Raw genomic sequence first — 27,789 nt, 5'->3', positions numbered from 1 at the left:
CCGGCGCGCGTGAGCGGTGAGTTGCAGGAGTGAGCAGGGGGGAGAGAGTGAGAGAGAGAGATCTTGTTCTTGGAGTGCTGGAGAACTGTTGCACAATTTTTGAGGCGTCATTGGTCCTTTTCTGGAGCGGCTTAGATCTCCATGCAGCTGTTCACTAATGTCTGATGGCAGGGAGCTGGTCATCATATCTTCTCATGTGCATATACTGAAGGTTACATCTGCTCGGCCGATAAACCCGGCCCGATATAGCTCTTGTCAACGTGCATTTTAACCCGTGGATGTGAGGCGTTTTTCATGCATAAATTCCTTGCACCAATTCAGTGTAATTGTGATCCTCCAAAGCTTGTTTCAGACGCGGATCGGAAAGTGTATCCCATTTATTAACACACAATACTCTTGTGAATGTACCCTAATAGTCTATTGCAACTATTCTACCATTAGCTTCAGCAACTATAAAGCACGCACCACTACATGATGATTATGTATGATATTAGTAATAAACTTGCTGTAGTAAAATGGGAACAACATACTTATTTTACACATTAACGTATAATATTTATTATTTTGAAGTACGTTTCTACTGACTCCACAGATATGGCAATTTGTACCACAATTCTGACAAGCTGCAGTTTTTTATTAGTATCAAATTTTTTTCGAGGCAAGATGAACAAAACCAGCAATTCTGGCATTATTTTTTTTGTATTGTTTCATGGGGCTGACCCTGCAGGATATTAACATGTTTGTTTTACAGTACAGGATATTATCGCTGCAGCCGTACCAATTATCTGTACATTTGCATCTATTAATACACAGTATACCTTTTTTTCAGGCCCATTCATTGATCCCATTACCAGTGAGTTTAAAAAAAAACGTGAAAGCAAACAGAAAGCTTTGAGTCTGCTTCTGTTCTGTTTGGTTACATTTTTCTATCTCTGCCCCCTCCCCACCCGATTGCGGTCACACTCTGGAGTTTTCCCTTGTGTATTTCAGTCACTTCCATGAAGTGCAGCTACCTGTCTGATGCTTGTCAGGGCTTATTCATATAAGCGTATATAGGCCGGCGTTTTCATGGCTGGCCAATATATGCTACCATCTGATGCACGGGCTCGACGTATATGCCGTTGGGCTGGGGAAGACAGCTTAGTTCTGCTAAGCTGTCTCCATCTTCCCTCCCCTCGCTGGCTCACCTCTCCCCTCCGGCTGTTTGCAATTGGAGGGAGTGGAGCTAATCTCCCGCCCCTTGTCTGCAGCCAGCAATAGGAGGGGGCAGGATGGGGTAGAGCTTAGCTCCGCCCCCTCCCGTTGCAAACAGCGGCAAGGGGCTGAAAGAAGGAGGAGGCAGTTTAGCAGTGACGCTGCTAAAATCCCTTCTCCGGCCGCTGTCATTGGCTCCCATAGGAGTCTATGGCAGCAGCCGTAGTCCAGCCAGGAACATAGTTCCAGGACTATCGTTCCTGTCCTGCGTAAAAGTGCCCGGCCAGAATACGCCTGTGTGCTCTTATGCATCAGATGGTATGCAGGTAAGTTATTGTGATCTGTCAAATATGTCAAGTGTTCAATTGTGTGCCTGTCCTATACACCAGCACATCTAGGAATTGTAATTCTTTAAGAGAGTATGCCAGAGTAAACTTAAACTCTAGGAGGACGTTATTGAGTTCTGCCTGGAATAATAGTAATTCGGCACGTGACCGCTCCCATACCATGAAAACATCGTCTACATATCTCCACTATCCACGTACAAACTGCCAGGATGGGGAGGTATATACATGAGTTCTTGCAGTGAAATCCATAAATATATTGGCATAAATTGGGGCCACGTTGGAACCCATTGCGGTTCCACACCGTTGCCGATAACATTTTTCGCCATAGATGAAAAAGTTATTCTTCAAAATGAATTCCAACATCCTGACAATGAAGTTCACAATCTAATTTTTCCAGTTCGATGAATCAAGGCAATCTCGCACAGCTTCAAGACCTTCCTCATGTGTGATGTTCGTATACAATGAGACCACATCCAGTAAAACCAGGATGGTCTCATTGTTTACCCTGATTTCCTTGATTTTAGTAAGGAAATCGCTCATGTCTGTAATGTAGGACGCTGCTTCTACTGCGAATTTTCTCTCTACCTGGTCTAAGAAACGTGACGTATTATTGAAAAGAGGACCCTTACTTGATATTATGGGTCTACCAGGGGGGTCTTTCAGGTTTTTAGGAATTTTTGGAAGCATATAGATGCTGGGGACCATCTGGTGTGGAACATATACAAAGTCCGACAGAGCCTGATCTATAATCCCCAAGGGAACTGCCTCATCAATCAGTATTTTTAATTGCGTCTGGAAGCGTGGGGTGGGATTGTTTCATTCTCAGACATTCATATACTTCCTCAATCCTTAACTGTCTGTTAACCCACACAAGATATTTTGATGATTCCATTATGACCATTGCTCAGTCCTTGTCCGCTGGCTTAATCATAATGGACTTATCATTACTCAAGCTGTTAATTGCTTTCCTTTCACCTTTATGCAAATTTGATGGAAAAGATTGTTGGAACCTGACAGATCTTAGGATCACGCTTAACTAATTTACTATATGTTTCATTAGTGTGATCCACTCTAGGTGGTTGAAAAGAGCTTTTGGTGCGCATTCCAACCTTCCTCGAGGAGGGTTGGACTGCGCATCATGGCCCCCCACCAACCTATCAGGTTGTCCTGCCAAAAACACTTCTAATCTTAATTTTCTAAGAAAGTTCAGTCCAATTCTAGCTGGAACCAATCAGTGCTTGGAAGGGGACAGAATGATAGTCGTTTGATAAAACAGACATTTCTGTATTTGATAACTTTTTAGATGAGATATTTAACACTAATTATGAGCTGACTGTTGTGGACCCCGTTTGGTCCATGCTCTTGTCACCACAGCACTTTTTCCTTGTTCGGTTATGCTTATGGCCCCCTCTGTGTGGTCGTTTCGTGTTTGCATGATACCCCTCATCTTCATAGGAGGGCGTTCTAAAAAACAGATGAACTATGTCCACATTCTACTCCATATCTTGATGAATTATCTGTGGAGTCAGAACCCCTAGAACTAAAGCCGAAGTCCATTATACGTTTGTGTTCCCCAAAGTTGCCTCTGCGTTTCTGTTTCCTTGGGGTTTGATTGAGCGCTGGTTCTCCTGTAATTAATCCGAGCTATCTGAGTGACAAGGCACTGCTGACTGTTGGCTAGGGGTTGGTGGTTTACGGTCTAGGTCATAAGTAAGGTTAGCACGAACGCACTCACTTGTGGGATGATACTGTATGGAGGCCCACTAGCTTAATAGGACACTTCTGCACATGTCCTGTTGCTATGTGAATAGTGTTCGTAGTGTTGTTGAGGAAGATGGGTAACAGCAAAGAAATCCTGCGCATGTGCACTGGGTGCATTGAGATGCCGGACCCGAGACAGACACGGTGGAGCAACATGAGCGCACAGAGAGCAATCATTGCCTGATGAATGTCTAGATATTTTCACATATGTATTATATTGTTTTTAATTGTATGCTTTCTGTGATTGGCTTTGGTTGATATAAAATCTTTGTCTGTGTATACAATCTGTGAGCTTGACAAATACTACAGCCTGTAGTCGAAACGTCGCAGTTTTTAATGAAATTTTGTTTGTGAAGAAATAAAAATATATCATAGTGAATGTTTTCTATTCGCTCCAACATCCTGCTGCCCTTCATATTTCTATATATCTTTCCTTAAGATAGGTCATCAATAGTTGATCAGCGGAAGTCCGCCGTTCAGGATTCTCACAATCAGCTGATTGAAGTGACATTGATGCTCGGGGTGTCACTTCACTTCATACCAGGGACAGTGCTGTCAATTGTATAGCGACTGTGACTCGAATGGGACTGAGCTGCTCTCAGACTATGTGACATCTCAAGCCTGAGTGCCACAGCTGATCGGCAAGGATCCCAAGCAGCGGCGCCTGACGATCATTATTGATCACATATCCTGAGGATAGGTCATCAATAGTAGAGTCCTGGAAAACCCTTTCACACCATATGCAACCTGTAGATTGGGCATTTCAAGTTTCTGCAGGAAAGTACCCTATTTCCCTGAAAATAAGTCCTACCCTGATTTTTCGGGATTTTCGTGGAGGCTTGAAATATAAGCGCTACCCCGAAAATAAGTCCTAGCTGTGTTCCAGGTCCCTTCTGCTACTGTCCAAGCTTCAACGCGCTTTTTGCAGTTCTCGACCACAGAATCCCACCTCCTGTAAGCAATGGTTTTGATTGGTTCTCGAACGCTGCTCAGCCAGTCAATGCAGCGCTCGATGAACCAATGTGATGGCTGTGATTGGTTTATCGAGCACTGCATTGATCGCGTTGTGGAGGCAGGATTTATGAAATGGCCATTCAATGCCGTGGCTCAGCCAAATTCATAAATCTTGCCTCCACAACGCGATGGCTGTGATTGGTTCTTCAATCGCTGCTCAGCCACTTAATGCAGCAAGAAGTACATCGGAGCTCCGGAGAGCAGCGGAAGGGACTTGGACCAAGCCTGCTAGGTGAGTAGAATAAGATGTTCCACAAAAATAAGACCTAGCGGCTCTTTTGGGGCAAAATTTAATATAAGACAGGGTCTTACTTTCAGGGAAACACGGTAAATGCTCGTTAGTAACAAAATAGATGTCATCTATACCAACATAAAGTCAAGGCATGCTAACCTGAAGTCCAATACATAGGAAGGTTACAAGACATTATCATCATTAGGGCTTCCTATTTGCTCCTGCTTTGAACCCTTATTGCATATTGTTCATTATTAACCACCAGAGGGCGTTATTAAGCCACAACTGAAGTATTAGAGACCTGTGCAACAAAAACATTTCTTTTTACATGTATTTTAGCACTGACTATGGGGACTGATCCATAAATACATAACCTGATTTTCTAGTGATTTCACTGCCATCTATTGGTAGAATGTATTAACTGCAGTTACTGCATCACACGGAAAAGTTTGGTTTAAAAAGAATAGTTGCTGTATGGGATTAGAAAAGTAATAGTCTGCTTTCTTCCCAGAAAATGTACCGTTCTTGTTCATAGGCTGTGTCTGATATTCCAGCTCAGCCCATTGGAGTGAATATCTCTGAGGTGCAATATTGGACATTGTGCATGGACAAGAAGGACTATTTGTAAGGCTCAATGTGTAGTGGCCCAGTACATGCTTTCCTGGCCCCCTCCATAATGTCATACATGTATATCTCATGTTGCACTGTGCAAAACTATCTTGTCATTGTGTTATGTGTATTGCGCAGCTGCAGCGTGTGATTGATTTATGTCTGCAAAGTATGAGCTCACTGTAAATGTAACAATTCCATCCTGTCACGTGGTATGAGTGAGGTTACAAATATGAGTGCTTGAGAGCGGGAAAAGAAGTTCCATGTCTTCAGGAGTGGTAGTCAGGAGGTCCAGCTGCATGGGGGCACCTTCAGCCCTCATGTAGTGAAGCATGGAGGAGGAAGAGATATTTCCCAGCTTGGATGTGCTTGTGAGTAGAAAGGAGTGAGCCCCACCTGAGCAGAGCAAAAGCAACCGTGAATGAGTGTGCATCAAGGCCCAGTGCAGAGGTATTATCTATGTTTATATTTTCCTACGTGGCCGTCTAAAGTCTTGATCACTGCGTAGAGATACACCCATTCTGTCTGTCATGCATGGGTGATCTGAAATCTGGATCACCATGTGGAGGTGATACTCATCAAGTCTATTCATTTTCCTGCACTGTGATTTCTTCAAATTGTGCCTTGTAGACTGCTGAAGTTACATTGAGTAAAGTTGTTCCAGGCCCTGACCGTTCCCGGGGACCTAAGGTACTGTAGAACTGTCTGTGGCTCATTTATTTCCCCATCAATGTTCATACTGGGGGGTACCGGAACGGTGGCATCACCTGTGACAACCTTATCACCTGTCCTAACGTTTATTGGGTATCCTCCTGCTGGAAGTGTCCGGAAGAGGCCCAGCGCTGCCCTGGCCTTGGCTACGTGCGCCCCTACGGGAGGGAGCGTGGTACGTGCCGCTGTGACAAGCCAGCATCTTGTCCTCTCAGCTCCTCAGGGTATGCCATGTCTTCAGGATCGCTGCACAATGTCCACGGGCAGATTTGATTTTCAGAATCCACGCAGGAAATCCGTAAATTAAGCCCCCCATGGCCCTCCGCAAATGAATTTAAGCATGCGGATTTGTTTTGCAGACCTTCTGGTCCGGAAAACAAATCGCAGCATGCTCCATTTTTGTGCGATTTCCGCAGGGACGGCTTCCATTAAAGTCGATGTAAGCCGTCCGATCCACGGCCTGTCTGCAGCTGACACTGTGGACAGGCCGCGGATCCACAGAAAATTAGGTGATTAAAAAAAAATCTGTACTGTGCATGTCCAACGGCACGCCGTGTGGACCATCCGCAGTACAGATAACCCGGAAGTGAAGAGGTCTGCACGGACGCCGCCAACTTCCCTCACCGGTATGCAGGGCCCTCGGCCGTGGGCAAGATGGGATTCTGCTGCGGGCTCCCGCCTGTGGGATTCGACCTGCCTGTGGACATCGGGCCTTAGGCAAGAACATCTAAATGTATCTCCTTCACCCATTGCATCCAATTTTACTTTTAAATGCCTTATGATGTCTGTGTGAAATAAACTAAAGATAAAAGCAGATCTGCTGCTCCTACCACACACCTTTACTGCAGAGAATAGCCTTGTGTACACTACTGCAACACCAAGGGGAAAATTCACCTCAGCCAATGGTAGAACAAGAAATTTAGAAAGTATCTTTTATTACAAAAATATAAAAAATCTAGAACATTATTGCCCACAATACATCAAACAAAATCATAGCAAATAAGATAAAACAACAGAACAAATTTTAAAATCAAACTTCATCACACTAGATATCACTAATTAGGGATCACATGATTTCAAAACGTCACACCCAAACATATGTCATCATCTGACATGTGACAAGATGCGTATGCATATAAGGGCTCATTCAGACGGGCGTATTTCAATAGATGAATATACAGTGTATTCACAGTCTGTAATACACTGATTCCCTGCATGTTTTTGTCCATTGGAAGTTTATTTTACGTGCATAAAAGAAACACACACCCATTGATTTCAATGGGTTATTCTAGTGTGTAGTATGCACCAAAATAGGGCAGATTTCTTTTTTTTTTTTACATAATCGGGCGTCCTGCAGTCCTCGGCCGCACACAGAAGATTACTTCCTGGTTGCTGGATTCATAAATCCCGCCTCCAGGAAGCGATGGCTCCGATTGGTTCATCCAGTGCTGCTCAGCCAATAAATGAAGCACTGGATGAACCAATGCTATGGCTGTGATTGGTTCATCGCAGCTTTCTCTCGTTCATGCGATTCCCGGCCGCCATTCAGGCCTGTGTGAAAGAGCCCTACTGCAAAGAATGGCCTTGTGTACGCTACTGCCAAAGCTGTAAGGGTCTGTCCAGGGACTAAAATAAATGAGCCTATAGTCACCTGCTTTGTACCCCTTCACCATTCCAGTCCTGCTGCTTGATCACCCATGTCTCTTCCAGGTAGTGTGAGCAGGTGTTATTTAAGCATGTGACCGCATTGGCCAATCATGCTTCTATCAAGAGATAGAAAACATGACTACAATCCATATTATTTACTAATCAAGTATTTCACGTGTTCCCCTGCTTGACATTAAACAAAATGTGCAATATTTGTGTCTTTTATTTTCATAATTCAAGGTGTTCTGACATTTCTCCGGATGCCTCTATTTCATTACTACATACTGTATAGCCGTAGCCAAAAGTTTTGAGACTGACACAACTTTTGGTTTACACAAAGTTTGATGCTTCTGTTTTTCTAGTGGTAATTAAAATTAACTTAATCACAAAAATGCTACTTCCACAGGGCTGAATGTCAGCTCTGCCACAAAATGACACCCAATATGACACCCAATAAAGTCCAGAAAGTGCCAGGACGTCTCCTAAAGAGGATTCAGCTACGGGATGGGTCCAACACCAGTGCGAAGCTTGCTCAGGAATGGCAGCAGGTAGGTGTCAGTGCATCTGAATATACAGTGCAGTGAAGGGTTTTGAAGGCCGGCCTGGTGTCATGAAGGGCAGCAAAGAAGCCACTTCTGTTCAAGAAAAACATCACAGACAGACTATCTGTCACGGTGTGCTCCTGGGACCTGTAGTACTATGGGTTTCCAGGAGCACATTGCCACGGGTGTAGAATGATTGAGCTTGTTGGGTGTGTTTTGCTCCAGCCAGTCAATCCCCACAGGTCTGCTGCACATAAATACCAGCCCCGCTTCCTAGAGGGAACTGGTCATTTATTTTTCTCCTCATTCCCTCCCAGAACCCTGGTGTATGGAGTCTTGCATGTTTTACTTGGTGTTGCTGCATGCATGAGGTTTTTTCATCTGTTGATGTGAACTGTGTCCTGGTTAGCTTTATGTCGTTTACTATTTATTTCAAACCAGGCCCCTAGGTTCCAGTTTAGGGCCATCCATATTGGGACAATTACCCCACTTATAGGCATAACTCTTGGGTTTAAGTTGTCTTGTAAGGCCTCATGTCCACGGTGGGTCAGATTCCGCATGCAGGAGCCCGCAGGGGAATCAGACCCTGCCCTGCAGCCGAGGACCCTGCGTGCCTGTCCGGGTCTTCACTGTGGACGTGTGCGGAAGCACCGTTCGGCGCGCTGCCGCACATGCGCAGTAGAGTTTTTTGTATTTTAAAACTCCTGGTTTCCCGCGGAATCTGCGGTCCGTCCGCAATGTCAATTGTGAATGGGCTGCGGATCGGACAGCTTCCATTGATTTCAATCAATAAAAGAATCATTAAAGGGGTTCTGACATGAATAATTTTTTTATGCTTTACCAGCCATTGTTCCCTGGTCTGCCTAATGGACACAGGGAACCCACGATTTAATGGCTGTTAAAGCATAAAAACATGATACTTACCTTGTCTCCTGTTGTTGTTGACATCAGGGGGGTCATCTCCTGGCAGGCGCTGTTCTTCTGCTTCTTCCTCCACGAGCCGCGCCGCACGCGGCTCGCACGCATGCGCAGTGGGATCGCACGCATGCGCAGTGGAGAGGTGCCCTCTGACAGGAGTCAGGACAGGCCGCGTCTCCACTGCGCACGCGCAGAATCTCGGAGATCAGCGAGGACGGACGGGCCACCCACAGCAAGCACTGTTTGTGACATGCTTGCTGTGGGCGGCCCGTCCGTTCACCTCGGAAGTGACTGACGGACGGAGCTGAGCAGGAAGCGGTCATTTTGACCGCTCCTGCTCTGCTTCTACAAGCCACAGAAGAAGATGCCAGACGGAGGGGACATGCCTGCCGATGGGTCCTGGCCAGGCAAGGTGAGTAAAAAATTTTTTTTATTGTCAGAACCCCTTTAAAGGTGTTTCAGAAACTGATTGTGTTATTGTTGTGCAATTAGCATTGTGTACAAACCCTTGTGGCCCTTGGACATGGGACACAACTGTTATTTCACACAGGCTTGATTCCTTCTACACTCTTTGTCAAAAAAATAATCAAGTACCTAGCAGGAGTTGTCAGAATCAAATGAAACTTTCTATGTGTGATTATAAGGTTGATATTGATAAAGTAAGTGATCACAATATCAGAGCAAAAGGATAAATTATTACAGAAAACTGAACACTTGAATAAAGGCTCCAGAACCACGCTGAGCCACCTCTAGCTTGGATGCAAGATGTGATACGGGCGGCCATGGAGGCATACAGGTTCCGTATGTTATCCTATGTTACTTCAATGGAAGCCATCCTTGCAGGAACTGCACTGAAATGGAGCATGCTGAGATTTGTTTTCTGGACTAAAAGGTCAGCAAAACAAATGTGCATGCTTTAATTTAGCTGCGGATGCGCATGTTTCTCTATTGGCTTGAACTACAGATCATCCGCGTGGGGTAAGAGTCCGTCCATGGACACTGGACCTTTACAGTAGGGACTCACAGGGGAGCAAGGACCCTTGTCGTGGGCTCATGAGCTTAAGCATCTTAGTCAAAATGTGAACCAATACTTTGTATGTACTTCAGCTATTCCATCTGCCTAGCATGTTGGTATTCTTGGTAAGTGTTTTGGTGTTTGTCAGTCGATGTTGGATGTCTGCTTGCAGGTCCCATTTGCAGTTTAAGTTTGTTGTTATGCTCAGTGTGTATGCATATTTCCCTGTCCCAATCCTTTCCCTCCAGCCTCTTGTTGCTCTGTCGGATGGGACACTAATATTCTGCAGGAAGTACGGGGATTGGGCTACAGAGGGCTGGGCTATAGTTATCCTCTCTAATGAAGCTCACTTCAGACTATTTGGGACATCTGGAAGAATGATTGTCCGTAGAAGAAAAGATGAGCACTACCATGAGTCCAGTGTCATGTCAACAGTAAAGCATCATTCATGTGTGGGTCTACTTTTCATTCACAGGAGTGGGCTCGCTAAAATGGTATCCAAGCATCCTCCCAACCATCCAGGAGCAAGTTGGTGATGAATAATACTTTTTCCAGCATGATGGAGCACCTTGTCACAAGACAATAACGATAATGAAGTCGTTGGTGACCAAAACATTGAAATTAAATTCCAAGGCCAGGAAACTCGCCATATCTCAATCCCATTGAGAACCTGTGGGCTATCCTCGAAAAGCAAATGGACAAGCAAAAACACAGAAATTAACTCCAAACACTGATTAGGCAAGAATTGGTTACCATCAGTCAGGATTTGGCCCAGAAGCTGATATCCAGCACACCAGGGCGAATTGTAGAAGTCTTGAAACACTGTAAATATTGAGTCTTTGAGATATTTGCCCAGAAAAGTTTAACCCCTTAAGGGCATGGCCTATTTTGGCGTTGAGGACCAAACGATTTTTCATATTTTTTAATCTCCATTTTTCAAAAGCCATAACTTTTTATTTTTCCGTCAACGCCGCCATATAAGGGCTTGTTTTTTGCGTACCATTTTTGGGTACATAGAGTATATTGTAAAACTTTTATTATTTTTTTATGATCATAGGGAGAGAAAACGCATCAATTCTGCAATTTTTTTTTTTTAAAGCGTTAATTATGCAGCATAAGTGACACACTACATTTTTTTCTGCGGGTCGGTATGATTATAATGATACCAAAATTCTTATATTTATTTTTTAGGTTTTTTCACTTTTCTGCAATAAAAACACCTTTTTTTTTAAATAATAATTTTTTTCTAAATTGCTGCATTCAAAGTCCTGTAACTTTTTTATTTTTCCATGGACGGAGCTCTATGAGAGCTTATTTGTTGCGAGATGAGCTGTAGTTCTTATTGGTACCATTTTGGGGTACATATGTTTTTTTTAATCACTTTTATTGCGTTTTTTGGAAGGCAAAATGCTAAAAATTAGCATTTGGCCTCAGTTTTGTAGCGTTTTTTTTAACGCTTTTAGCCATGCAAGATAAAAAGCATGTTTGATTTATTGTACCTGTTTTTATGGACACGACGATACCAAATATGTGGGATTTTTAATTTTTTTTAATTTTATACTAATATGAGAAAAAGCATAAAAAAAGGTTTTTTTTTACATTTTTTTTACATTTTTTTTACATTTTTTTTGTACATTATTTTGATTTTTGTTTTATACCATCTGTGTCCCTCTGATGGACTTACACTGCAGCACTGATGATCGCTACGATAAGGCATGGCAGGACTTCTCTCCTGCCATGCCTTATCACTTATTACAGCGATCTTAGGCAATGACAATACAGGACGCCGGTATTTGGCGTCCTGTTGCCATAGCAACCAGCCGGGCTCTCCGCAAGAGCCGGCTGAACGGCTGAAGTCACATAGGGAGCGTGCTCTCTCTGTGAACCCTTTCCCTGCCGTGATCTACTTAGATCGCGGCAGGGAAGGGGTTAACAGCGGGGGGGGGGGGGCGCATCGGGAGGCTGGCTAATAGTGACAGCTGGCTCCCACTGCAGGATAGCGCCAGATCTGCTATGATCTTGCGCTATCCCTATGACGTAAGGGTACGTCATTTTGCGGGAAGTACCCCGCTCCCATGACGTACCCTTACGTCATGGGGAGGGAAGGGGTTAAAAACTTATGAATTGCCTATAATTATACTTGAGTATACCATAGAAACATCTAAAAGATCTAAAAACACTGAAGCAGCAAACTTTGTGAAAGCCAAAATCTCGTGTCGTTCTCAGAGCTTTTACTAAAGACTGTACACAAGGCTCATTTGATAGTAATATCAATATATACACTGGGCTACTCAATGAACAAGCAATGTCCACTTTGATCATTCACTACTCTGAAACACAAAAAATGCTGTCATGATGTTATCATAGCTGCATTCTATCCTCCAGTGTAACTTTTTATCCAGACTGGATGAGTTATTGCTCTGTCTAGCAGCCCAATGAGTACAGACTCTATGAAGAAATGTTTGTTTCTACTCTGTATTGCTCCACTGGAATACATTTGCTGGTATTACCGTATACTTTTATTGCCTTGTGGATTCTTCAATATCAGGCCAATGGAAAGTCATTTCCTACTTGGATCATGAAAGGTGTTTCAGAAACTGATTGTGTTATTGTTGTGCAATTAGCTTATTCTAATTATTTGTGGCCTTTGGACATGGGACACACCTGTTCTTTCATACAGGCTTGTTTCCTTCTACACTCTTTGTAAGAAAAAAAATCAAGCACCTAGTAGAAGTTGTCAGAATCAAAGGAAGCTTTCTCTGTGTGATTGTAAGGTTGATATAAGTAAGTAATTACAATATCAGAGCAAAAGGAGAATTTATTATAGAAATCTAAACACTTGAATAAATGCTCCAGTACCATGTTGAGCCGCCTCTAGCTTGGATTGCAAGTTGTGATACGGGCGGGCATGGAGGCATACAGGTTCCGTATGGTATCTTGTAGCATATTTGCCTACATTTGCTGTAAATGAGCCTTTAGATCATGCAAAGTCGTAGGCTGTTGAGGTTGGCATCCCAGATGATTTTATATATATTATAGTGGCAATAAATCTGGCAACCGGGCAGGCGACAGAAGTGTGGCAATGTTGTGAAGGCATTCCTGTGACACCCTTGCTGTGTACGACCAAGCATTACCCTGCTGCTGGAAAATGCCTCCTGGAAGCCCTGCAATGATAGACAACACGTGGCTGCAGGATGTCCTGAACATATAACTGAGCTGTCATTGTCCCTTGTACCACTACTAGGGGTGACCGACTGTTGTATACGATGGCCCCACAGACCAAACTACCAGCAGTGGGGATAGTGTGCCGCTCCACAGCAAAGGCAGGATTGAGGCGCTCACCCTGAGGTCTCGAGACACAAACACAGCCGTCATTCGTGCCAAAACTGAAACTGGATTAGTTACTAAAGATAACCCAGTTCAACTTCCTAGCTGTCCAGTATCATCTTTCAAGACACTACTGCAAATGGAGGTGACTGTGGGTGGGTGTCAAAGGCCGCACACATAATGGGTAGTGTGAGACCAAATGTCCTTCAGCCAAGCACCTGGAAAGGGTTTAGACAGAGACAGGGGTCTATAAGATGTTCTTAATCTAACTCACTGAAACTTTCTGCACTTGGTCAACGTTTGTGTAGAATTAAAAAACTTTTACAGGTAGGGCTACCTAAGCATTAGTTTGGTGACTAATAAGGTCCAAAATGGCTGGTAAATGTTGTCGCGACAAAATTGTCCAAAAGTTTAGGAACCTATAACTTTTTTAAAAATAGCTTAAATAAGCTAGAATTTGGCCAGTGAGTAACATAGTATGCTAGGCTGAAAAAAGACAAATGTACATCCAATTTAGCCTGTTTCCATCCCCCCTGTTGACTCAAAGGAAGGCAAAAAACTCCAGTGGGAAGAAGCCAATTTACTCTTATTCTGGTAAATGGCAGCCAGAGTAATCCCTGGATCAACATTTGAGATCAACAACTCTTCTAGTTATTTAATGTCTATATTCTGTAATATCATAGCGCTCTAGAAAGACATCTAGTCCCCCTCTTAAACCCATCTATCAATTTTGCCATCACTGCGGCCTCAGGCAAAGAGTTCCACAGTCTCACTGCTCTTACAGTAAAGAACCCCCTTCCGTATAGCCGGACATCTGAGATACATTAAGAATTCAAATTTAAGTAGTTCTGGAGCAGCAAAGCACTTTATTGAAGTACATCAAGGAGACACCAGTGGGTTCTCATTTTATGGCATAGAAAGAGTCATTAATTTAGAAACTAGAACACCCAGAGGATTACATTTAAGAACTGACCTATTGTATATATATTGAAGTTATACCATATAACAGCTTTCCCCAACTTGTATAGTTTCGTATCATCAGCAAGTATCAATATTTTACTGTGCCGCCCCTCTATCAGGTCATTGATAAATATATTGAACAGAATGGGGCCCAATACTGAACCCTGTGGCACCCCACTAGTGACGGTGGCCCAATCAGAGTATGAACCATTTATTACCACCCTCTGCTTTCTATCTCTGAGCCAGTTCCTTACCCAGATACACACGTTTGTGCCCAGTCCGAGCTGTCTCATTTTATATATCAGCTTATTATGTGGCATAGTGTGAAATGTTTTAGAAAAATCCAGATATACGAGATCAATAGACTCTCCCAGGTCCAACCTAGAACTTACTTCGTCGTAGAAGCTGATCAAATTGGTTTGACATGATCAACTCCTCATGAGCCCATGCTCAGTTATAGCGTTGTTTTCCTTGAGGTACTCCAGGAGGATGCATGAAGTTCATCTTAGCATCATATTCTTCATTCGAAATTTCATATATGTTTCCAATCTACCACTGGTTATCAAACACAAGCTACATACTGGCCTGGTTGAAGGTCTGCCACTGGCACATACTGAAGGGCTGTTTTTGTACATTGATCAACATTTGTAAATGATGTTGTGTCATTTGACACTCTTCTGACACAAATTACCAAAATGGTGGTTTTGTCTTGTTCCAGTAACTGTACAACCTTTCTTAAATCGTTCCTCTTGATCTTCTTTAGCTTCTTCAATTCTTAATTAGTTACTAGTTAACATTCACATAAATTTCTAGCTCATCAGTATGTAATATATGCATATAATAATAAACTTAACACATCTCGTGCCAACTTCATCACGCTATTTTAACTGAATTTTTTCTGCTCAAGTGGAAAGACACCAACATGAAACAACAGAAAAACATAGATTAAAACCTGCTGTTTCTAACGGCACAATGCTAAATAAAATTGGAAGTGTCCTTTTTGAGTAGCAAGTGTTAAAAAAATTGTAAAATTTGCAAAAATAAGTTCTTTTTTTTTTTTTACCAATTTCAGTGGGAGATAAAACAGTAAGTATGCATGCAAAAAAGAAGCCCGTTTAACAGTGTCTTGGTCGGCACTCGTACTACTCACTGGCCAAGTTCCAGCTTATTTAAGCTATTTATTAATAAGTTATAGTTTTCTAAACTTTAGGACAATTTTGTCGCGACAACATTTACCAGCCACCAAGCCAATGCTTAGGGAGCCGTGCCTGTAAAATTTTCAAATTCTACACAAACAGTTGACCAAGTGCACCAAGTTTCAGTGAGTTAGCTTGCTTATGTAATATAAATAAGCCAACATGCTTTTTCTTGCACCGCACTTTGACCCCTTTGCTGTAACTTTGGTGTATGATGTTGGTGTCATTAGATGACACACACGCTCACCGGTGCCGTAAAATCATCAAATGGGAGTTTAATACATTCAGGAACCTGTCAGGCGGGTTGAAAGTTACAATGTTAAGTCTATGGGCGGTGCTGCTGTGCTTCAGGCATGTGCTGGAGAGAGTGAAGCGTTGCTAAGCAACGCAGCATACACTGCTAAGCTGCGACATATACTGCCCAACTAAGAGCGATAGAGAGACAGAGAGAGACAGTGATAGAGAGACAGCAATAGGGAGACAGAGTGAGAGAGAGCGATTGAGACAGAGAAAGCAGTAGAGAGAGAGACAGTGAGAGAAAGAGCGATAGAGAGAGAAATACAGAGACAGTGAGAGAGCGATAGAGACAGAGAGAGCGATAGAAATAGAGAGACAGTGAGAGAAAGTGATAGAAACACAGAGAGAAAGCAATAGACAGAAAGAGAGCAATAGAGAGACAGATAGAGTGAGAGACAGACAGAAAGAGAGCAATAGGGAAACAGACAGAGGGAGAGCGATAGAGATATAGAGAGACAGACAGAAAGAGAGAACGATATAAAGATAGCGATGGAGAGACAGAGAGTGATAGAGAGACAGAGAGAGCGAAAGACAGAGAGAGAGCGATAGAGAGACAAATAGAGAGATAGCAATAGAGAGACAGAGAGAGAGCGATAGACAGACAGAACAAGAGCAATAGACAGACAGAGAGAAAGCAATATTGATACCCAGAGAAAGCAACAGAAAGAGAACAAAAGAGACAAACAGAGAGACAGAGTGATACCAAGACAGAAAGAGAGAGACCGAGAGAGATAGACAGACAGAACCAGAGAGGGAGTGAGACAGACAACAAAAGAGACAGAGAGACAGATAAAGAGACAGAGGCAGACAGACAGACAATGAGAGAGATAAACAGAGAGAAAGAGACAGAGTGAGAGACAGAAAGACAGACAGAGAGAGACCTGTAGACTTTTTTATATTAGATATCTACTCCAAATACAAAGTGACACTCTAAATAATCACCTAATCAATGTAGATTTAGAAGTTCATAACCATCACTTGTGAAACATTTTATGTTCGCGTAGTGAACATCGGGTCAATCAAGTATCAAGAACAGTGGCAACACAAACCTGGCTATTTTTTTGAAACGACCTCTGTAAGGGAAGAGTGATTTTTATGTGAATGGCTCTAGTGCCTCTACCAAGGTATACACCAAGCTAAAACTTCGCAGAACCGTATACAGGTGGTGTATGAGCATTCTGTAAATATTTCAGCAAAATTGAAGGTGATTGAGCAGGAACCCTCTCCCAAATCAGGCCAGTTGACATGGAATGGCTGATCTGCTCAATGTCCCTCCTACGAAATCGGACTGACGAACTGCTCTTGCACATCCTTACTACTGCCAGATACCTCATTGCTACAAATAAAATGGAAAACCCTCCCTTCAGATTTTTTTGTATAATTGTATGTATAATAATATAAAAGATGTACAAGGCATAGACCATCTCACAGATGTATTACTAAATAAAATTGACCTCTCTGAGGCAATCCAGTCTCCCTGGGACACGTATTGGATTTTGCTCTTATCCATCTTATGCTACATAAACTTCATTTTCTAATATTTGGTGCTAGTGTGATATGGCATTCCTATGACAGACAAATTTTAACCGGGGGCGCCTGTTCTTCCCCTATCCAATCTCCCTGATTTGTTTCTGTCTATATTGTGCGTTCTGTTTTTCCTTTTTTTACATTTTTATTATTTTCTTTATAGTATTTCACTTTTTTCAATTCTAGAATTCATTCAGAAGCTGTGTCATGTCTCCTTAAGGGAGCACCCAAAATGTGTGTGAAGACACCTAGGGTGTGAGTGGGTCAGGGGCTGGTATAGTCTCTCCCAAAGGAGAGCACCCAAAAGGGGTGTGGGGACACCTAAAAGATGAGTAAGGCGACTTATAATGCCCTGCTAGCTCCTCTGGGAAATTTATGCAAATAAGAAAGATGGAAAAATACCTCTACAGCTCCATCTATTGGATAGCAGCATTCCTGCAAATCAAAGTGACTTTATAACAAGTCTTATCAATGATTGGGAATAAGAAACCAAGCCAGAAAAGACAGCACTTTTTGGATGCTCATCTTAAGGAGACATGACACCACTTCTGACCCACATCATAGGCCCCTCACAGACTAAGCCAGAAGCCTGCTGCACACTGATGAGGGGTAATCACCCCCAAACAGTCTGTCTGTGCATGGTTTTCAACATTTGAAAGTTCCTACCGGACTCCAAGACCTGGATCAACAACCCTGCTGGTTATTTAGTGTCTATATCCTGTAATATCATAGAGGTCTAAAAAGACATCTAGTTCCCTTTTAAACTCCTCTATGGATTTTGCCATCACCACGTCGGTACTAGTGTACCTTGATGCCACCAGAAGTGGTGGGTGTACACCAGTGTTAGGCTGCTTGACAGCTAGGTGATGCCCCTACTTCCTCAGTGGCTATTAGCAGTGGGGCTAGCCCTGTGTATAGCCGGTGCCCGGCAGCCACAATACGGTGCTCTCACAGGGGCTGAGGGGGGAGCCCTGCTCACGGTCCCAGATGTTCAGGGCTGCGGGGAGCAGCTGGGCTGAGCGCCGACATGTAGGGAGCTAGCGCAGTTTGTGCGTCTGTGAGTGTGCGGTGAGAATATGGGGTGAGCACGGAGATGCAGGGTCACAGCACTGTTTGCTCTAGAGCCACAGCAAGGACAGAGTACCGCAGAGGGGACATGGGAGCAGGGACACTGAGCACTTTGGATGTCGTCAGTGGCCATGTGAACGTACGGAGAAGTGTAGCAGACTAGCAGGGATATGTGAGCGCATGGCAGCGGCTACCAGGACATTCTGCCAGCACACGATATCCTGACTGGAGATGTGAGGGTGCCGGGGAGTGTAGCAGCAGACCAGGCAGCGCGTCGCAGGTTAGGAGGACACGCTGCCAGCGGTGCTTCGAGAGTCCCTGAGGCCGCGCAAGCAAAGGCAGGTGCTAGGGCCCAGACTTACAGCTCTGGTGTCTGATCATGGAAGGCCATGGAGTACACTGACAACCTCCTGCAGTTTCTCATCATCCAACAAGCCTATCAGCTACACTGAGAACGTCCTGCAATGAATCAGCAACTGTGGGTGTTACCTGGCTGTCAAACTGCCTAACCATCGTCTCCACCCACATTTCCGGTGGAGACAAGATATACCAGTACCCACCACGTTCTCATGCAGAGAGTTCCTCACTGGTCTTACAGTAAAGAACACCCTTCTGTGTTGGTGATGAAACCTGCTTTCTTCTAGACGTAGCTGATGCCCTCTTGTTACTGTCGCAGTGCTGCATATAAACAGATCATGGGAGAGATCCTTGTATTGTCCCCTAATGTATTTATACATAGTTTTATGGTCGCCCCTTATCCGTCTATTTTCCAGGGTGAATAATCGCAAATTTGATAGCCTCTCTGGGTATTCCAGTCCTCCCATTCTGTTTATTAATGAAGTTGCCCTTCTTTGATCCCCCTCCAGCACTGCAGCATCTTTCCTGAGCACCGGTGTCCAGAACTGTACACAGTATTCCGTGTGAGGCCTGACAAGTGCCTTATATAGTAGAAGAATAATGTTCTTATCTCTCGCCCCTATACCTCTTTTAATGCACCCCAAGACTTTATTTGCTTTTGCAGCAGCTGACTGGCATTGATTGCTCCAGTTAAGTCTACTTTTGTATCTATTTTTCTGCTTTCCTAGATATCTACAGATACAGTAGCGGGCCTTCCGATTTAAAGGGGTTGTCTCGCGAAAGCAAGTGGGGTTATACACTTCTGTATGGCCATATTAATGCACTTTGTAATATACATCGTGCATTAAATATGAGCCATACAGAAGTTATTCACTTACCTGCTCCGTTGCTGGCGTCCCCGTCGCCATGGATCCGTCTAATTTCGCTGTCTTCTTGCTTTTTTAGACGCGCTTGCGCTGTGCGGTCTTCTGGCTGGTGAATGGGGCCGCTCGTGCCGGAGAGCTGGTCACCGCGTTGTCATCGTAGCTCCGCCTCCGTCACGTGGTGCCGATCAGCCAATGAGGTGGCTGTATCGGCAGTGGAACGCGGAAGACAGAAGAAGAAACTCCACGGTGCACCATGGGAAGACCCGCAGTGCACCGTGGGAGAAGACCAGCGGCGCCATCTTTAAAAGAAGAAAAGAAGAAGCTGTAGAACGCTGATGCAGGTAAGTGCAATGTGCTTGTTTAAAACTAACACATGCTTTCTTTTTCACAGGGCAGAATGCAGGGGTCCATTTAAAAAAAAACAAAAAAACGCTTTCGCCGCGAGACAACCCCTTTAATATTGTCAACTTTAGTTTCTTGTCCAATATCTCATACTTGCCTTGTATATTTACTGACACTTTTGTTTTTGTTTCCTTATATTAATACAAAGAGATTTGATTAAAAAGGAAAGAATACTCACCTAGCGCTGCTCCCACATCTCCTCTGTCTGTGCCGAGCCGCTGTTGACAAGTCATGTGGAATACGGAGCTGGGGGGCTCCCTGTATGTTCCACTATTGTATTCAACTGTATCGACATCCTGAGGACCTGCAGTAGGAGGATATGTTTAGTTTCATCTTGTACTGCATACGTCATATTTACAACATAAGGTAATTCTCTGGCTCGGCTGGTCATAGAGTCCAAGTTTTTTTCAGGAGAAGTGGGTGGAGATGGTAATTACTCTTGTCGATTATCTACAGTTAATGGTTGATATATGCATGATGAGATGGGATAAGCAAGGGATACAAAGGTCCTAATACAGTTCTTACTCACCTGGGCACCAGAAGAAGAACAGCTGTCTCCGCGTTACAGGTTTGAGACTTTTCTTTTGAAAATTTGAATGATTCGGGCTTCTATCACTCACACTTTTTTGTGGGCTCATAAAACACACGATAGATTTCATGTTTTGTTTAACAGGGGGTTTTTTGATTGTCATTTTTTGTGTACACATTTTTAACATTTTGACATGGATTTTTATTCCAGACTTTTTAAAATCATGTCGCATTTTAAAAGCAATCATAAAAAATGGTAAAAAGCGCAAAAAGGGATACAAACGCCACGTATTTCCTTATTGATTACAGCTAACATCTGGCTGCAGTCTTTTTTTTTGCTGAAAGAAAATTGGAAAGGAACTTACAAAAACTTTTTTGAACCATATTTTTCTGAAAACACCATTTGTGTAGGCACTAGAGATGAGCGAGCACGCTCATTTAAGGCTGAGGTTCGAGAGAGCATCAGTCTTTTTGAGTAACTGCTTACTCGTTTGAGCACCATGCTGGAGATCTCTCTCTCCCCCCCCCCCCCCAGCATGTTGCTCAAATGAGTAAGCAGTTACTCGAAAAGACCGATGCTCTCTCGAGTATCAGCCTTAAACGAGCATGCTCGCTCATCTCTAGTAGACACCCTTTGGCTGGAATCACACGTGCAGTTTTTGGAGCATTTTCTTTTAATGAAATAAAGGAGTAGGAGAAAACAGAGATGAATAATCAGTCTTTCCTTTATGCTTTTCTTTCCCTTTGTATCCACTTCTGGGTTTGGCTTAAAAAAAACTGTGTCATGCTAACTGCTCATGGGTGAGTGCGATATCAGTCCGAGAAACTCAGCCCAAAGTCGTGCTCACCAGCGTGTGTTTTCATGCTAATTTGAGGCATTTTTCTGTCAAAAACGCCTCCCATCACTTCTATGAAGTAGCGATCCACCGGCGCAGCTTTCAGCTGTGTTAGAGGATCGGCAAGTGTTTCCCATCGTTTTCAATCGGAAACCTCGAATCACACCTGCGTGCACCTAGCACAGCGTGTGATATGTTTTACTGTCCCATTAAACAATGGGCGATGCGTTCCAAGAAACGTGAAAAGATAGCACATGCAGTGATTTTTTTCTCGCACCACATGGCTCACGTATATGACTCTCTTCAAAAGAATGGGGTTCACATTCGCACGAGATTTGTGAGTCTCAATGCTCACTACAAGCAATGCTTTTGTGTAGCATTTTGATTGTTTTTTTGTGTTTTTTGACATTTTTTGGAAAAAGCACTCTAGATATGACGTTTTTTGGCCTTTTTCTCAATAGTTTTTTCTATAGGACTTGAAAAACATCAGAGAGAAAAACATTTACAAATGTAAAATAAAAAGCTATGAAAAAGACTTGAAATACATAGTATTTTTTATTAATTGTATAACAATGCTTAAATAAGTGTCTGTGTAAGGGCTCCTGCCCATGAGCGTGTGCTAAAACACTACGGGTCTCCCACCAGCGTTTTGAGAATTTTGTAAACATCGGCTATGCGGCAGAGACCATGTATGGCTGTGAGTGCACTTGCCCGCATATTACACGCACATGCGCAGCAGGGTATGTTATGCACATGCATGCTTTATTTTGGATTCAGTGAGTCACCTTTCTAATGTATTTACAAATTCTGAGTTTATTGCGTGTAAAAAATATTTGGGGGAAGCAATTTTTGCTACCTGGAAAACGCAATTTACTTAAAATTCAGCCTTTTTCCTAAAAAAATCGACTATTTTTGTCATAAAATTAACTATTATCGGTGATTATTCCTACGCCTGTATGCAAGCCATCCAGGTGAAGATAAGAAGCACCTCATATGTGATAACAATAAGGTATTCCATGTGAGCATGTGAGCATGCTATGAAGTACTCGAAAGCAAAGAATTCCAATGTTGCAAAACATAACATCATCGTCCAGGAAATGCATCGTCAAGGAAAGTCATATGACCGTTACAGAAGAGCCTCCAGGTCGCTATCTCAAGGTGCATTTACACTGCAAAGATGATCGCTCAAAAGATGACTTTTGAGTGAGTATTTTGCATAAACTTCTACTTGGGACTAATGCATATGAGTACCAAGTAGCAGCGTGTGAGCCGCCAGGAGCTGTAATCAGGAAACAGACCTCCTGCTGTTCCCTGATTACTTTTGCTTTGTTCTGCGTTGGGGCTGACAGCTGAGAACAGCTGAGACAAAGCAATCAGCTGTTATCAGCTCTCTCCAGGGCAGAGCACAGCATGCGGTCCTACTTATCAGCTGTTCTGCTGAATGATGGCTTTCAGGCAGAACTGAATTCCATCGTTTGGCTGAACAGTGAAAGATAGGCACATTTACAAACAACGATTATCGCTCAAAAGACAGCTTTTGAGCAAATTTTGAGTGATAATTGTTGTGTCTAAATGCGCCTTTACTCTCCATAGAGCCCAAAACAAGAACAACAAAACTGGCCAAACAGTGTGCAATTGCATTATTTGACTGGTTAAAGGTCAGAGGTATAGATCTTAGCCTCAAACTAATTGTAAGTGACACCACTAATGATATGTCTGGCATGCTTCACAGTGTTAACCCAATAAGGACCAAGCACAGAAAATTTACAGCGCTTGGTCCTGGGCTTCAAATCCAGCTGATTGTAAAAATACGACAGGGGTTTAAAGCCCCTGCTTCTGCAATCAATCAGAAGCAGGTCGGTTTGTTAGCATTTAGTCACAGCTGATAACCCAGAGGAGAAGGCAGGAGGGGTTTTTAACCCTTTCTGCCTTCTCCTTTCCCAAGTACACAGCGCTCAATGAGTGCTATGCATTAAAAGGTGAAAGTGGAAGTATAACTTCCACTACACGAGCCAGCAGTCACGTGACCGCCGGGATTTCCTGCTACAGCAGAGCTACAGCAGTCCCTGATCAGCTCTGCCAGTGACTATTGTCACTACAGGGGATATTTTTTCCTGAAACTGGGGCTCTTATGGATGCATCAGCTACAGTGGAAAAAGGTTGAATAAAAAAAACAAGAAACATGTGAATGTCCCCCAGAGGTCTTATATCATGTCATGGGGAACATACCCTGTTTTCCCAAAAATAAGACCTACCCAGAATTTTCAAAGAGGCTTGAAATATAAGCCTTACTCAGAAAATAGGCCCTAGCTGCATTACATAACAAAAAAGGAATACTTTACCTAGCACATTCGGTCTGGGTCTTCCAGCTGCTCTTCAGAGCTCCAGCGCGCTTGCTGCAGTCCCTGGCAGCCCACAGAAGATCGCTTCCTGGTTACAGGATTCATAAATCCTGCCTCCAGGAAGTGATGGCAGTGATTGGTTCTCGAGCACTGCTCAGCCAATCAATGCAGCACTCAGTGAACCAATGCAATGGCTGTGATTGGTTCATCAAGTGCTACATTGATTGCCTGAGCAGCACGAGAACCAATCACAGCCATCGCATTGTGGAGCTGGGATTTATGAATTGGTCAATCAATGCCACAGCTCAGCCAATTCATAAATCCCACCTCCAAAATGCAATGGCTGTGATTGGTTCACCGAGTGCTGCATTGATTGGTTCTCGGGCACTGCTCAGCCAATCGCGGCCATCGCTTCCTGGAGGTCGGATTTATGAATCCCGTAACCAGGAAGCAATCTTTTGTGGGCGGCAGATGATTGCAGCAAGTGTGATGGAGCTCCGGAGAGCAGCAGAAGAGCCTAGACCAAGCCTGCTAGGTTAGTACAATAAGACATCCCCAAAAATAAGACCTAGTGCCTCTTTTGGGGCAAAAATTAATATAAGAGAGGGTCTTATTTTCAGAGAAAAAATGTAGATGGTAAAAAATAATTACATAAATAAGTAAAAAACAATTGCAGAATAAAATAAAAATATATACATGAAAAGGAAAACAACCCAAAGCCGACGCCAACGACAATTGCCGCCGTACGTGCCCTGTAATCCAAAACTATACATTTTATATATCAAAACGTCCGAAACAAAATGAGGAACCCATACATATATTTTATTTTAGCGTAAATATACTCATTAAAAAAATAATTCCAAATTATAAAAGATCTTAAAAAATATAGCCCTATATGTCACAGAGAAAAAGACGCAGCAAAAATAATTTTGCAAACTGAAGGAAAAAAAAATAGGGTAGTAGAACCAACACATGGGTAAAATCCCTAAAGAGTCTGGTCCTTAAGGTAAAAAACAGCCTGGTCCTTAAGGGGTTAAAGAATTTTTCAAACAAAGACTTTTTAGGCCTTTCTGCTAGCTTCACATCATTGAGCTGTCATTCCGTCATATTGTGGCAAAGCTTGATGGACCAACCTCTTCAGATAAAGGCTGATGTGGTACAGTTGGTAGACTCTTTTCCAAAGTTGAGACTCTGGATAGAAAAACGGAATTTGAGCCAATTCTGTTTCTGAAACCTCTTGCTGATATCAGCAAAAATATTGGTATCCAAAAGGGCACTGACATTTTAATTACTAAATAAATGTTATTAAGTGATACTAAATGTCTCTAAACTGTCAATAAAAGGCAAGCGTAATATGATTAATATGAACAATGTCGCGTAATTTTAATCACCATTTCCCGGTAGGTAAACCTCAATATTTTACAAAAATAACCTCCATATCCAAATACATTAGGTTCTAAATGTGCAAGCCAATGTGTAAAAAATTTTGATTTTCACTGACACATGACATACTCTAATGCGCAGTGTGACTTTTAAAAATTAAAGTTCCGCCCTGTTTTAGTGCCCAGATACATATGAAAACGCTGCCCATATGCAATGTATTGTGTATGGACAGTGTTTCATACTCTGCCTATAACAATGTATAGGGCTCACGCTGCGTGGTACGCAGAGAAATAGAGCATGCTGCGATGTATTTCTCATCTGGTATGCTGTGTCTACATGCTGGTGTGCATGGATCAATGAAAGTCCATTGACTTTCATTGACTCCATTTACAGCGCATCATGCGGCCGTGCAACGCTTCGCGTGATACGCGGTGAAAACACGGTCATGGACATGAGCCCTAATGGAGGCCTCAGTCTGAAATCACATATGCACTTTTTGTGGCGTTTTCGATGCAGTCATTTTAAGCCAAATACAGGAATGATACAAAAGTGAGACGATAGATCATCTAACTCTTCTATCTGGATCCACTTTTGGCTTTGGCTCAAACACTGCATGTGTAATTCCAGTCTTAGGGTGGACGCACACGGGCATATTCATAAGACTGCTCGCGTAAATGCATTTGCGCCATCAACAACGCACCTTTGCGCATATGACTGTACTTTTGCACTTTCAGGGCCATTTCACATGGGCACAGGGCACAGCCGCATCCTGATTTAAAAGGCTGTTTAATCTAAGTTCCAGATGTGTTCTTTTTCCCGTGAAATTGCTCAGTGTAATGTGCAATCGCTCCGGTTTTCGCGCCCCTTCCATAGATTTCTATGGAGTCTTTGGTATATAAATGTGAACAAAAATAGAGCATGCTGCATTTTTTTCATGCACTCGGAATAAACGCGCAAATATGTTAATGAGAACGATCACATTGAAATCAATAGGTTCTTTTCTCTACATACCACGCGGGAAAATATGAAAACACACCCGTGTGAGTCCGCCTTTACTCTGGTTAAAAGCAACTGTTTCTTTTTTGTATAAAACGCTACTTTCCTGTTTCTCGTTTCATGGTGTTTGTGTATACTTTTTTAAGGTGGAGTCCAAGTGCTAGATAAGAAAGGTTGCAGGTGGGAAAACCTGTCATTGTTTGTAGAAATGTTCCCATTGTACCCTAAATGGTATTCATAACTGAGAAAATATACATTATTTAAGATTAAAACTTTATTGACTCTCATTAAGATATAATAATTAGAGATGAGCGAGCGTACTCGGATAAGCACTACTCGCTTGAGTAATTGGCTTTATCCGAGTATCGCTGTGCTCGGGTCTAAAGATTCGGGTGCCGGCACGGAGCGGGGAGCTGCAGGGGAGAGCGGGGAGGAACGGAGGGGAGATCTTTCTCTCCCTCTCTCCCGCCCGCTCTCCCCTGCTCCCCGCTGCGACTCACCTGTCAGTCGCAGCGGCACCCGAATCTTTAGACCCGAGCACAGCGATACTCGGATAAAGCCAATTACTCGAGCGAGTAGTGTTTATCCGAGTACGCTCGCTCATCTCTAATAATAATCAAACTCAGTGTTGAATACTTGAATGCACTGACAAACATAGAATCCAAAACATCTATTTTCCACTTCCATTCCCTCAGTGATGCACTGTTAAAGTAGAAAAGACTGGAGAGAAAGAAGCTACTCATGTAGAAAACAAAACAATAACTTCTTCCTCTACTATTTTCAATAGACCCCCGATACAACCAATTCTGGTGGAAATGCGTTGGGTGATATACAGGGTCATTACAGCTATATTCAGTACCTTCTCCTTTTTCAATCTATGAACTGTCACACCTGTCATGATTGTGATACTACCTTCTCTCTCTTCAGTCTTTTTTACTTTAACCTATATAACAGAAGAGGGGATAGAAGTTGAAAATAGATGTTTTTGGATACTATGTTTGTCAGTGCATTCAACTATTCAACACTGAATTTGATTACTAGCCATCGTGGTTTTTTTTAAATTGCTGTCCTGTACGGCTTTTTTTTCTAGCTTTTTTTCCTCAAAAAATGCTGCAGCCAGAAGGTAACTAAGTCAATAGAGCTAAATAAAATGCACTGCAAACAGTTCATTGTAGCGCTAGCAAGGATAATAGTGGAGGAGGGAGCTGACAACTTCCTGATGCGTCATTGCATTCTACTCTACATATTATTGGCACATTAGACATGCCTCCCTGGCCAGCACCCAAAAATCAGGACGGTAGGGAAGCATGGCATTTGTGGCCTCGGCCACTCAAAGGTGCTTATTTGACAAGCAGAGTTGAAGTTATGTTCATAAACTTGCAAGAGAGAATAGACCGGAGGAAGCAGGCAGCATGACAAGCAGAGAGACCGAATCATGGGATCTATATACGACTTAAGTGACGCCAGTGCCAATACCACCACCACCATCTCCATTGTGTAGGCTGAAGGGCCAGACATACAAGCAGACTGTTGCTAAATTGCAGTTGTTTTCATTGAATCCAGGTATTGCTATTTTCCTCGTGCAATGCCCTTGCAGTCAGGCCAGAACTCCACTTGCATATTTTCTGTATGTCCTTCTGTCTAGTGTCTTACTGCCTGTAGTTTTCCAATCTTCCTGTAAACTGGAACTGAAAATATAACTATAGTTACACTG

The 27,789-nt window shown here is 43.0% G+C and overlaps 1 protein-coding gene across 1 annotated transcript in view; it reads left to right on the top strand.

The window, feature by feature from the left end:
- Positions 1-4,444: 4,444 nt before the first annotated feature.
- Positions 4,445-27,789, top strand: part of CDHR2 (cadherin related family member 2) — a 147,391-nt gene continuing 124,046 nt past the window's right edge. Inside the window, exons 1-3 of the mRNA XM_066589286.1 lie at positions 4,445-4,548; positions 7,922-8,063; positions 10,239-10,424. Of these exons, the coding sequence (XP_066445383.1) occupies positions 4,445-4,548; positions 7,922-8,063; positions 10,239-10,424 (432 nt within the window). The remainder of the gene's footprint in view (positions 4,549-7,921; positions 8,064-10,238; positions 10,425-27,789) is intronic.

The sequence above is a fragment of the Eleutherodactylus coqui genome, chromosome 2, assembly GCF_035609145.1.
Source record: "Eleutherodactylus coqui strain aEleCoq1 chromosome 2, aEleCoq1.hap1, whole genome shotgun sequence".
Classification (NCBI taxonomy): domain Eukaryota; kingdom Metazoa; phylum Chordata; class Amphibia; order Anura; family Eleutherodactylidae; genus Eleutherodactylus; species Eleutherodactylus coqui.
Note: the sequence above shows the minus strand (reverse complement) of the source record. Positions and strands in the feature narration are given on the sequence as shown.